Source organism: Culex pipiens, chromosome 1 (genome assembly GCF_016801865.2).
Source record: "Culex pipiens pallens isolate TS chromosome 1, TS_CPP_V2, whole genome shotgun sequence".
NCBI classification, from domain to species: Eukaryota; Metazoa; Arthropoda; class Insecta; order Diptera; family Culicidae; genus Culex; species Culex pipiens.
In genome coordinates this window covers 21808086-21820669 of record NC_068937.1, presented here as the reverse complement: position 1 = coordinate 21820669, position 12584 = coordinate 21808086, and the positions used below count along the sequence as shown (strand labels likewise).

General features: G+C 37.2%; 1 protein-coding gene across 2 annotated transcripts; it reads right to left on the bottom strand.

Moving 5' to 3' along the window:
* Positions 1–2502: 2502 nt before the first annotated feature.
* LOC120420249 (ras-related protein Rab-40C) lies at positions 2503–12245 on the bottom strand. Of its 2 annotated transcripts, XM_039583238.2 has the most exons (4): positions 11869–12245; positions 10168–10265; positions 9899–10112; positions 2510–3673 (listed from the first exon to the last, which is right to left on the bottom strand). In XM_039583238.2, the coding sequence occupies exons 3-4, from the start codon at positions 10020–10022 to the stop codon at positions 2922–2924; spliced, it is 876 nt and encodes a 291-aa protein (XP_039439172.1). In that variant the 5' UTR covers positions 10023–10112; positions 10168–10265; positions 11869–12245; the 3' UTR covers positions 2510–2921. The 2 variants fall into 2 exon arrangements, with proteins under 2 accessions (XP_039439173.1, XP_039439172.1); XM_039583239.2 differs by lacking the exons at positions 10168–10265; positions 11869–12245 and having other exon boundaries at positions 2503–3673; positions 9899–10078.
* Between the last annotated feature and the right edge of the window lie 339 nt (positions 12246–12584).

The following is a 12584-nucleotide window of genomic DNA, read 5'->3' as shown; positions in this document are numbered from 1 at the left end:
GCTTAAATGTCAGTGTAGCTGTGTTTGTTTGTTTACTTGTGATTAATACACGATTATACACGGAGGAAAAAAGTTACAGTAGAAAAAACCCTACGGGATTATAAACGACTTGCTAGGATTGTTTTCAGTGTTTCTCTCGGTAAGTTGGGTTGCTTTGTTTTTGTTTGTTTTTAACACACCTTCTCGGGGAAAATAATCAACACATTCAAAACTAACGCGCCGCGGTTTGAACTTTCCGGTACAGGAGAGAAGGGTCGGTGTGTAGATTTGTTTCAGTGTTCGGTGTAAGTGCTGCCAGTTTTGTTTTGTGTATGTGTTTTCAAAAAAGAAAATCGTTATAATATTTTTTTCAGTCAATTTTTGTTTCCTTCTGCGAAAAAAGATCGCTTTTACACACACTCACATTCACAATCGGAGCAAAGCTGCAAAGCTTTTGTATATGTTTTTGCTTGAGTGTATATATTTGTGTGTGAGCCGCCATTTTGAAACTCTTCAACTGTCACTCTTCACACGCTGTCGCTCGCTCGCTCTCTCTGAGATTACACGTTTCTATCAATTTTGGGCAAAACTAAATTTTGCGGAGAAAAAAAAGTCTAAATCGAAACATCTTCTCACTCACGCGTATGGCAACACTGAATAATAAGTTTTGTTTATGCGATAAGTTTTCGTTTGTTTTTTTTACGTAGAAAAATAATTAGAGGTTAGATTTTACGGACAGAAATTTTGGTTGCTTTGAGGTTGAGAAATTTTGGACGTGTCACAACTTGATAGCCATCTGGTTTGCGGGTTTCGTTTGTTTTGTTTTGTTTTGTAAAAAGTTTGCTGTTTTGTTCCTCACAATATCTCGTTACAAAAGGTCTTACCCAACTAGGGAAATAATGTTAAGTTTGTTTTTGTTTTGTCACGATATTAGTACCCTTAACGCAATATGTTTACAACTTTTGTTTAGTTCTTTTTTTGTGTGTATTTTTTGCTTTTTGTTTACGTTACGAATATTCCATAATTTAGGGTAAATGTATAAAATTAGTATTTGGTATTATTATCGATTACATAATCGGATAAGTTATTACTGCTTGTTTTTTTTATTCTTCTTTTTGCTTAAATTTTGCCCTTACACACTAAAATGCAATGTACCACAACGTTTTGTTTTGGGGGTCGCTCACTCACACTCACTTTTGAATTTCCGTTTTTTTTCTCTTGCTGCGCGCGCAAATCTCATTTTTTGCTGAGAGTTATATGTTTTTTTCAAGTGTAAAAACAGAAAAAGAAGCAAATAATCTGTACAATAAACGATTTATTTTTGGAACTTAAAATAGGCATGGAACGTCCTACATTTAAGTTAGGAGTTAACGAAATTTCGACATTCGACCCTATACTTCCAGGTCGATTTTCAACCGTTTCGACCTTTTTACATTCGACCTTTCTCACTTCAATCGACAGAAAGCCAAATTTACTCTTTCACCAAATGCCTTTCACGTCAAAGAAACACAGCTGACAAAATTGTCAACATTGTTTAAAAAGTAAAATTTCTTCAAAATTGTCAAAATTGTAAAAGTTGTCCAAATTGTCCAAAATTGTCAAAATTATCAAAATTGTCAAAATTGTCAAAATTGTCAAAATTGTCCAAATTGTCAAAATTGTCAAAATTGTCAAAATTGTCAAAATTGTCAAAATTGTCAAAATTTTCAAAATTGTCATCATTGTCAACATAGTCAAAATTGTCAAAATTGTCAAAATTGTCAAAATTGTCAAAATTGTCAAAATTGTCAAAATTGTCAAAATTTTCAAAATTGTCAAAATTGTCAAAATTGTCAAACATGTCAAAATTGACAAAATTGGCAAAATTGTCAAAATTGTCAAAATTGTCAAAATGGTCAAAATTGTCAAAATTGTCAAATTGTCAAAATTGTCAAAATTGTCAAAATTGTCAAAATTGTCAAAATTGTCAAAATTGTCAAAATTGTAAAAATTGTAAAAATTGTGAAAATTGTCAAAATTGTCAAAATTGTCAAAATTGTCAAAATTGTCCAAATTGTCAAAATTGTCAAAATTGTCAAAATTGTCAAAATTGTCAAAATTGTCAAAATTGTCAAAATTGTCAAAATTGTCAAAATTGTCAAAATTGTCAAAATTGTCAAAATTTTCAAAATTTTCAAAATTGTCAAAATTGTCAAAATTGTCAAAATTGTCAAAATTTTCAAAATTGTCAAACATGTCAAAATTGTCAAAATTGTCAACAATGTCAAAATTGTCAAAATTGTCAAAATTGTCAAAATTGCCAAAATTGTCAAAATTGCCAAAATTGTCAAAATTGTCAAAATTGTCAAAATTGTAAAAATTGTCAAAATTGTCCAAACTGTCAGATTTGCCAAAATTGTCAAAATTGGCAAAATTGTCAAAATTGTCAAAATTGTCAAAATTGACAAAATGACAAAATTGACAAAATTGACAAAATTGACAAAATTGACAAAATTGTCAAAATTGTCAAACTTTTCAAAATTTCATTTTTTTTGTAAGGTTACGCCGTTTGAAAAGGTATTTTAGAATTATATATTTCGAATTTAAATTCAGTAAAACTGTCATCCCACCGAAAGCGGGTGATGTACAATAATGTCTAACCTCAATTCTGGATCACTTTGAGTCGATTTCACTTCCTCCTATAAAACTGAGGCCGTTCCACGCTAAAAAAGGCAAATAATAATCATACTTTGAGCTCCTTAATACAAATAAACAGATTAAAAATTATTGAGACAAACATAAAAAGAAAAAAAGGCAAAAATAAAGAAAAAGAAAACGACTAACCTTCCTTCGCTTAACCTCTAAAAACAACAACCGCCCTGCTGCTGCTGGTTCTTCCGGCCGGAACTGCTCCGCCGTCGTGGCCGCGCCAGAACCACCAGCCGCCGCAGGGCCCGGCCCAATCAGGAAATGACGCAACTGTTGCGCACGTTGTTCCCGATGCCCCCGCCCGCTCCGATCCCCGTTCCGCTGCTCCGGTGCCACTGGCCGCTGCCACTTCCGGTGGGCGTTTTGCACTTGAGGTTCTTGGCGTTCGAGGCGAGCGGCGCCAGTGGCCGTCCGTTGTGGGCGAGCAGGGCCTGCGCCTGGTGGGAACTGCTCAGACACTGGGACGAGGTCAGCGCGTACGACTTGAGGTACGACTTGACCGACGGCGGCAGGGGTAGACTGTCGATGGCGTACACGCTGGTCCGGCGCACGATCGTCCGGCAGCACAGCTCCTGCAGCGGAAGGACCCGGTTCGAGCGCCACAACCGCTCCATCCCGTTCCGGTGCAGGGCCATCCGAGCGAGCTCGCAGAACGACTCGCGGATGTTGAAGTCGCAGAGGGGGGAAATCTCGAAGCAGGCCATCTTGTTCCGGGACGCGTACAGTTCCGCTTGTTTGGCCGCGACCTGGCGCTTGAACGCCAGATGCAGCCGGTTCCCGACGAGGACCTTGGGCACGCCCGGGGCGTGCTCCTCGACCTCCTTGAGCCATCGGCTCAGGCCGTCGAAGCTCCACTTGTTGGTGATGTCGTACACGAGGATGATGCCCTGGGCGCCGCGCGAGTAGGACCGGATGATGGTGCAGAACCGGCCCTGGCCGGAAGTGTCCCACACCTGCAGCTTGACGCGCTTGCCGTCCAGCAGGATGGTGGTGGTTTTGTAGGCCGCTGGGTGAGGGATAGAAAAGCGGGTTATGGTTAACTTTAAATTGTTATTCTGGGCAATTTTTATCATTTCCGGTCAATCCGGAAGTCCGGTCCTAGGTCACATTTTGAAAAAATGGTCCAATATAGCAAGCGACATGTCAAAACACTTGTAATTGTTGTTTTAAAATGTGTGAGAAAAGATTTAAATCGGATTCTGTCCAAATCCGGTCAATCCGGATGTCCATTCCGAGCTAGGTTACACCTTAAAAAAATGGTCCAATATGTCAGGCGACATGTCAAAACACTTGTAATAAGTGATTTAAATCGTATGAAGAGATGAAAAATCAGATTTTGGTCAAATCCGTTCAATCCGGCATGGTGTCGATTTCTGGAAAAGTCAGGGAAAACCTGGAATTGTCAGGGAATTTTATTTGACCTGGAAAAGTCAGGGAAAGTCAGGGAATTTTAAGCTGGGTCAGGGAATTTCGATGATCTTAAAAATATTACTACAAAATTTCATTTCTTTTTGAAAATTCGCCCTTGATGCTGTATTTGAATGTCGTCCAGGCCAAACTTTGCAACATTGATAATATTTAATTTTTTATATTGGTCATCCGGAAGGAACGCAAAACTCCATGTAAAAAAATGCTTAAGAAAAGGGTCACGAAGAAAAGGAACAGCAACGAAAAGTTGCATTTGGCATTTCTTCGCGCGTTGCTTGTTTGCAATATGTTTAGGTTTAAAAATCAAATAATTTGGATTTGCGTTCAACTGAAAATTACAAATTACTAGCGCACATACACCCAGAACTGGGCACGAGAGGTTAAAGAGCACGATTCGGTAGTAAAATGGTACTGTGTGTGGACGGAGAGGATAAATCCCGAAATTACCGAGAGTACTTTACTCATGAGTGCATCTTCAAAAAAATTCATCTGTCAAAAAACACTACCGGTACCGAGACTCGAACCCAAGATCTTCGGCAGATTGAACCGTGCCTTTGCCGTATGGGCCACCATGGTTCGGTGACTTAGTGGCGGTCATTTGTCCATATAAGCCACTCAATAGGATGAACTGTTTCAATGAACGAATGAACACGTGAGAGGACTATACTCTCGCAAAATAGCACTTTCCTCACGTTTCTTTTCGTGAGGACTATCCTCTCGTTCTTTAACTTTGGGGTGGGACAATATGAGGCAATTGCCCCACCATCCTCAGAGATTTGTTCTAAAATTGGCCGTCTGCTCAGCATATAGGGACCATAGAGAACATCATACATTTTGTCAGAAAAATTTAATGATTAAAAAATTCAAAAGTTAAAGAGCTCGAAAATTTAAAAATTAAAAAGAAATCTAAAATTCTAAAGCTCAAATTTTCTAAATTGTTAAAATTCTGAAATTCTGATATTTTGGAATTGATGATTTCTTATTTTTTTAGATTCTTATTCTGAAATTCTAAAAAAATTGCAAGGTTAGAAAATTTTCCAAAATTTCACTTTAGTATTCGTTATCTAAATTTTTATTTTCCTCAAAATTAAACTGAACTATGATTTAAAAATGATACAAAGTAATCTAATTTTGTGTAATCTTAAATGTAAGCAAAATAGTGATGGTGAAATAAAATTAGAAATTAAAGAATTAAATTCAAGAGTTAAAGAAATAAAACAAAAAATATGGAATAAACAGGGTTGTTACGGACGGCGCGAATTTGGCGCGGTAGCAATTATTGAGAGAGATAAAATTACTTTCAACTTATAAAGAAAAATATTATCAAGAATCAGGATAAATTGATTTTTTTTTCTTATTAATTGAACTTCGATTTCTTATTAATTGAATTTTCTTCCGAAAATTTTTGTTTGTATTTTCTCAATAAGAAAAGTAGAAAGATGAAGATGAAGAATATGAAGAGATATTTTTTTAATATGTTTTTGAGGATTTCCTTAATAAATGCATAATAAATGAACTCATTTTTAATCATACTGACTCTGAATATTTAATTTCTTTTAATTTTTGAGTTATGTTTTTTCCCTTATTTAGTGTTCTTTTATGCTGGATACATTCAATTTTAATCTTAATCATATTTTAATTTTTTCCTAAAGATACAGACATTGGGATGTAACAAAAATTATTATTAGGGCATGTTCCAGTGGATGTACTGTGCTTATATCCCAAATATTAGCTTGATTGGAAGTATCAGAAGCTGGCCTCCGCCTTTGAATTTTAGATGGGATTCAACCAGAAAAAATATTTTTTAAATGTAAACATTCTTGAAGGAACATAAAAAAAACCAAAACATTAAAAAATTACAGCTCCAACATTCAAAATTGAATTATTCTAAAAATAAGGAAATAAAATAAAAAAAACAGTATTAAAAAACCCGATTTAATCCCACCTGGGGTGAGATAGAGCCTTTCTTACTAAAGAATATAACGATGGTAGAACTTCTTTCAATTCATAACATTGACTTTGTTTAGAAGAAGAAGAAAGTCTTATGACGAAAGCAAAGTATTATAAATGATATGATTTCCAAAAGAAACAAAAAACGCAATTTTCACCAAAAGAATATTTTTAATCGTACATATTCTTAATCAAACAAGCGTTTATGACAAACGCGAGCATAGCAAGCTTCCCATGCGCCAGTGACAACGCACACCGCGGTAGGCGCAAAGAAAAACCGAGGTATAAGTGAACCGCATGTGCCGCACGGTGCAGGGAAGATAGCCATTCAGCTTCTACGAATGTGACAGAGTCAGAGATAGCTATTTTTACAACCGCACCACTACACACTCAATCGCGAGAACCTAAGGTAGAAAGCCATTGGCGTCGCCAGCATTGAAAACTTTGAAAACGATATAAACGATGAAAAGCTTAGAAAGCTCCTATTGGAATCCAATGAACCCTGTTAAATAAACTTACGAAAATGAAGTCACATTTAGGCGATTTTAGGAGCGCACGGGAAACAAAATGATTGTAGCCGGATGAATGTCCTATGTCACAAAGGTTTTTGCATAAACATTGGACAGATATGCAAAAACGGACAGGGCAAAAGAAACCGAAAAGCTACGATATCTTACATGTTGTAGGAAACATCGGTAGACAAGTTACTACAAAATGAGTATAAGTCGAGCCACAAAATAGATGCGCCAGCATTCTCGCGCCAGTGTTTGAAGCTCAACTTGACAACTTGTCGACTTGGCGACGAAGCGTCGAAAATCGATGCAGTGTGATTTTTTTGTCGATTTTTCCGATTAAAATTCATGCTGAATCGACATATTTACGAAGATGGAAATGACGTCCTGGCTTAAAGTAAAACCTATACCTTTCTTTAGTAAGAAAGGCAAAAAGTAAATCGTTCTAAAAATTGATCGGGATTGCCGATCGATGTCGAATTTGTTTCAGATGCTCACTCATGGTCTGTACTATGAATGTAGCAAGAAATTTTGAATAAAATCAGAAATGAAAAATGTTGGCGAAGGTCACCAGGTGGGCTTTTACCTTTTTTTTAGGGATTTTTTTTCTTATGGTAGGTCAATCAAACGGCTCTAACTCCAGAACCATATTATGAATCTGGATGAAAATTTGGGAGGTTGTAGGGCTCGAAAAATGCAATTTTTGAGATAAATAAAAGATATGAAAATGAAAAAAATTGACCATATTTTCATTTGAAAACTGTGTATTTTGTTGAAAAGTCTGGCCGCATCCGAAAACAGATGGATATTTCGAAATTTGCGCGGCAACTCGCCCAGGTTCAGCACACTAGCTTTCGTCTGCATTTAGAAGAATCGAAATCGGATATATGGGAGCTGAGAACGGCGCGACACAAAATTTAGCAAAATTTTACCACATACGAACATCACTCGACCTCCACGGAATTTATTTTCTCAAAATTCGAGGGTTGGAGATAGACGAGTTCTGTCAAGGTGAATCGATAGAGCGTCGAAAATCGATGCAGTGTGATTTTTTGACGATTTTTCCGATTAAAATTCATGCTGAATCGACATATTTACGAAGATGGAAATGACGTCCTGGCTTAAAGTAAAACCTATACCTTTCTTTAGTAAGAAAGGCAAAAAACATTAAAAAAATCAAAAGATCCGAAATTTTTTAATTAAAATATTTAAAAATATGAAAAAAATATCAAAAATATCAATGTTCAGAAATAAAAAAAACAATTATTAGAAAAAAAATATTTTTCGAAATTCTTAAATTCTTAAATTCTTGAATTCTTAAATTCTTAAATTCTTAAATTCTTAAATTCTTAAATTCTCTAATTCTTAAATTCTCTAATTCTTAAATTCTCTAATTCTTAAATTCTCTAATTCTTAAATTCTCTAATTCTTAAATTCTCTAATTCTTAAATTCTCTAATTCTTAAATTCTCTAATTCTTAAATTCCTAAAATTTGAAGTATTTTTGGAGTTATTTTTTCGGTTAGAGAAATTTTGAGAAGATGTAGGAAAATTTGCTTCGATTTTTCTAAGTGACGTTTTGGTTAGATCAACGAGTATGAACTGTATCTTAAATTTACAATCTCAAGATCGAGGATTTATTACAATTTTAAATTTTATTATTTTTCTTTATTTAAATTTGATTCAGTTTTACAGTTTATATGGAATTCCAATAAGATTGTAACAGAAAAATCAGGCATCGGGTTCAGACTGTAAAGATCCAGCATCCGAGATTTCATAGGGATTGCACAACTACATTTTACATATTTTTCCCCGTAGTCAGATCGAGCTTAAATTTGGAATCTATTCTAAAACACCTAAATATCTAAGTTTGATAAAAAATGACTTTTTAAAAAGCTCGAGCAGGTTGTATTTTGTTTTTATAAAATGTATTGATCGTGTGAATGATCGTCTGTAGGCTAGAAGGTAGAAATTTTTTTTTCAAATTTTATAGCAAACATTTTTTTTTGTAAAATTATTTAAGAAGATGTTTTCTTCAAATATCCAGAAAACCGCTTACTTTAAATACAAACATTGTTGAAAAAGACCTACATCATTTTTTAAACCGTAAACATGTACTTGAAAAATTCACATTTAACTGAATATTTTTCTTAGTTTTTCAGTTTTATTTATTTTCTTAAGGTTCTGTAAAATATTATATTTTTTTTCAAGTTTTTGTATCCAACCTTTTGGCATCGGCCTAATTTGTTTTAAAATTCGGCAAAATGCAACAATTCCGTATTTCCGTAGTAACAGTTCAATAGGGCGAATCTGCGTTTGTAAACAAGCAGTCTATCCCTCTTACTTTACGTAAACTGTCACTTGAGCAAAAGGGATAGACGCAGATTCGCCCTATTGAACTGTTACTACGGAATTTTAAAATTAAACATGACTTCTTTAAATCAAATTTTCAATTGATGTTTTTTGGAAAACTTTTAACTTTAAATTTTCTTTAGAAAATGAAGTGAAATTATCTAATCGCAGTTTGAAATTTGCAACAATTTATTTTAATTATTAATTATTTCTAGAGTTTTTTTTAAAAGGTCCTATACGCTATTGTGTTTCATATGTTTATAACCTATTAAAAAAAACTCTAGATTATTTGGTAAAGGGCAACATTTAAAATTACATCACCAGATAAAAAAACAGAACATTTTTATGGTTGCTCATTTTGGATTTTCGATAAGAAAAAAATGATTGACAAAATAAAAAAAAAGTTTTTAAGTTTTTGCAGAATCCATCGTTAAAAAAATGAAATAAAAAAGTCATTGAAGTTTTTCAATATCTAAAATTTCCAATATTCAAAAAGGAAAATGCATGAAACCATAAAAACGCTCCAAACAATATGCTAGTAAAAAATAGAAAATAAAAAAATGGTGGTCTGGAAGGTCAGGGAAAAGTCAGGGAATTTTATTTCGGGATTTGGATCGACACCATGATCCGGAATAACGGTTCTATCTGGGTTACGTTTTAAAAATGGTCCAAAATTTCAAGCAACATGTCAAAACACTTGTAAAGCGTTATTTAAAATACATAAAGAGATTAAAATCAGATTTTGGCCAAATCCGATCAATCCGGAGTCCGTTCCGAGCTCGGTTAATTTTTAAAAATGGTCCAATATACCAAGTGACATGTCAAAATAGTTGTAATGAGTGTTTTAAAATGTTAGCAAAGATGAAAATCAGATTTTGGACAAGTCCGGTCAATCTGGATGTCTGTTCTTTTCAAAAATGGTCCAACTAGCAAAGTGCAATAATTTTGTAATTGTAAAAAAAGGAATGCATTTAAAAAAGCCAAACTCACCACTCCCGCTGCAGAATGGGCTCTCGGCCGAGCCGTCATCCAGCCCGGACAGGATCTCCTGCTTGCCGACGTCGCTGTCCCCGACGAGCAGCACCTTGAGCAGGTAGTCGTACTCCTTCGCCATGCTTGCGAGCAGGTTATGTGTCTCGAATTGATTGTTTTTCAAAGCTTCTTGCTGTGATTACGGTGTAGTCTAGATTTGACAATCGTTGGTCTAGAATATAAAATTGTTTTAATGTTGGCTTAAGTTTAAGGTTTTTTATTCTTACTTTTAACGTGGCCATCCAAAAGTAACGACTTCCGGTGGCCATAGGATCGTCCTGCGTTTACAACTCCAAATATTGAAATTTATTTACGTAAGATTTATCTGGAATGAAAGATAACGTTGTATCAATTAATGGAGTCATGGAGGTTTAAAACGAGGCCAGATTGTCCATTGAGTCGTGTCGTCCTTTTTGTTGTCATAGCGTCTTGTCTCGTCTCGGGGTAGATTACTTCCAACGTAGTCCGTAGCTTATCTGAAGGGATGAAGGTGTGCCCCAGGGTAGGTAAACCATCACCATCGCACTATCATTGATGTATATTTCGGTGCGTTCCTCGTCTCTTAAAATTTCTCTTCTCTTTCGCAGCCGAGTGATGGTCGGCTTGCTATCGCGAATATCGAAAGCCCATCACATCGACGAGAAATACCCTCTCGCTGGCTCCGATGGAACTATCGTTCCAACCGGAGAGGCACGCACACGAAATTGCTGTATACATACACTGGAGCTCACGCACACAAATGAACTCATTTCTACAGGGCTTACGGGCGAGAGAATTTCACGATTGCTCTTTCTCTTGCTTTTTGAGCGACGGGACTGGCTGTGTGAGAGATTTTTTTCCGTCTTACGCATCGGTTTGTTCGTTGCTCGCTATTTCATCGGCGTCGATTTCGCTTCGCTCTCTTGATGCAGTTTTGGGAGAACGCCAAAAATTTGATGATTTGAGCGAGGGACGATATCTAAAAGCCCTCGTCATCGGCGAGGAAACGAGTAAATACCATCCCTGGTGTGCCCCTTGCATGACCTCGTCCAGATGAATCTTCGTGTAACTTGTGGTTAGGGGGGACCCGGATTACTCGAGCACCTCCGTGGATTCTTCAGATGGCGTTTCGTGTCTACCAGGAACCCCAGAGCAGACGGAGGATTGTCCCTATTCCACTCTTCCTCTAACTTGTGGTTAGAAGGCTTAGCAAGCTCCGCTTAAAAGTTGCTTCCGAAGTTGCTTGAAGCTTATTTTGGTCAGCATCAGCACCTTTTGCCGGTGCAATAACCTTGCTGAACGGAGCTCCATTGCTGCATCTGGACGACGAATTTTGAGAGACTTGCAGTTCCACGTTCCGCGCCGCTTCTGAATCGTTGGACCACGTTCCGTCGTGGCCTAAACTGGCATTTCCCAAACACAGACGTGAACGTCAAGTATCCTTTTGTTCTTTTTCGCTGTATTGAATTGCCTCCTCCTCCCTCGATATCGATAAAATGTGCTAATTGAACTAATCGAACTCAAAGTTGGTTGAAATTTGCTTAATTTACAAGAAGTGGCCAATCGCTCTGCAAATTAATAGTAAACAACAAACAAATACGTCAAAAACGAAATACTCGCAGCCTGCTTGTGTGACTCTCTGTGCAAAGAAGGAAGCTCGAAGTCGCGAAAGAATGTTTGTGTGCATAAATTAAATTGCAAGGTCGCGAAAAAAACGAGAATTATTATTCGAAGAGACGACGACTAAAATGTCTCGACTCCAACAACAACTACAACTACTAGCGAGAATAATAGTAACCGTAAAGGCAAAACTACCCGACATTTGTGGGGGAGGGTTGAAGAGGTGGAGGAGGCACTTCAAGGGTTAAAAGCTTTCGCGTAGGCGGCTGGTGCGCCAAGGGTTAGGCGCGCACCAAAAAAAAAGGTGGTTCCTTTTTGGCGAAACTCACACTCCGTTTGTCCCCTCGTGAGGGCGCTGGCGCCCTTCGCCGGAAGTGACCACCACCAGGTGTGTGTCCTCCGGAGGATGATTGTTCCAGAATCCTGCGTCGCCGCCGCAGCCGAGAACGAAAACAAACAGCGCAGAATTTAGGCTTTCACTTTTTAGGTTTTGCCCAAAATTCAGCAAATTTACTGCGCGGAACCGGAAATCGCGGAGAATTCGCCGGAAATGGTCACCACTTTATGGTTCGCACACACCCGAAGCGGAACGGAGCCCGAAAACGCGAAACGATGAATGTTTTTTTGCTGGTTTTTCGTTTTTTTTTGGCAGAAACGTCGTCGCTGAACTTGCGGAGTAGAGAAGTGTGTGATGTTTTTTTTCCTTGCCTTTTTGCTCGGTCTCTTGTTTATGGAACGGAGAACGGGGGAACGAGAGAGAGAGAGAGAGAGGAGCGCGCTTGATGTGCGCGAGAGTGAAAGAGAAGGGGGAAAGTGTCAAACGTGTGACAGCAGTTAGAGCAGATTCGCATATTACGTGACAGGATCAGGAAACCCTGATAGACTGCAGTCCCGCGGTCGTGCGATTCGAAGCGTTATCTGCTCGATGTCGATTGAGTCCTGCCATTTTCGAGCGTTTGTCGTGCGTTTTGATCGAATGTCAAAAAGGCGACATCTAGTGCGTGTAAAAATCTTGGCAGGCGTTGATAAAAATTATTGACAGATA

Excerpts from the sequence above, each read along its gene's own strand:
- LOC120420249 (XM_039583238.2), bottom strand. The coding sequence starts at position 10,022 with ATGGCGAAGGAGTACGACTACCTGCTCAAGGTGCTGCTCGTCGGGGAC. Across the intron at positions 3,674-9,898 it reads CCCATTCTGCAGCGGGAGTG|CGGCCTACAAAACCACCACC; the intron begins GTGAGTTTGGCT and ends TCCCTCACCCAG.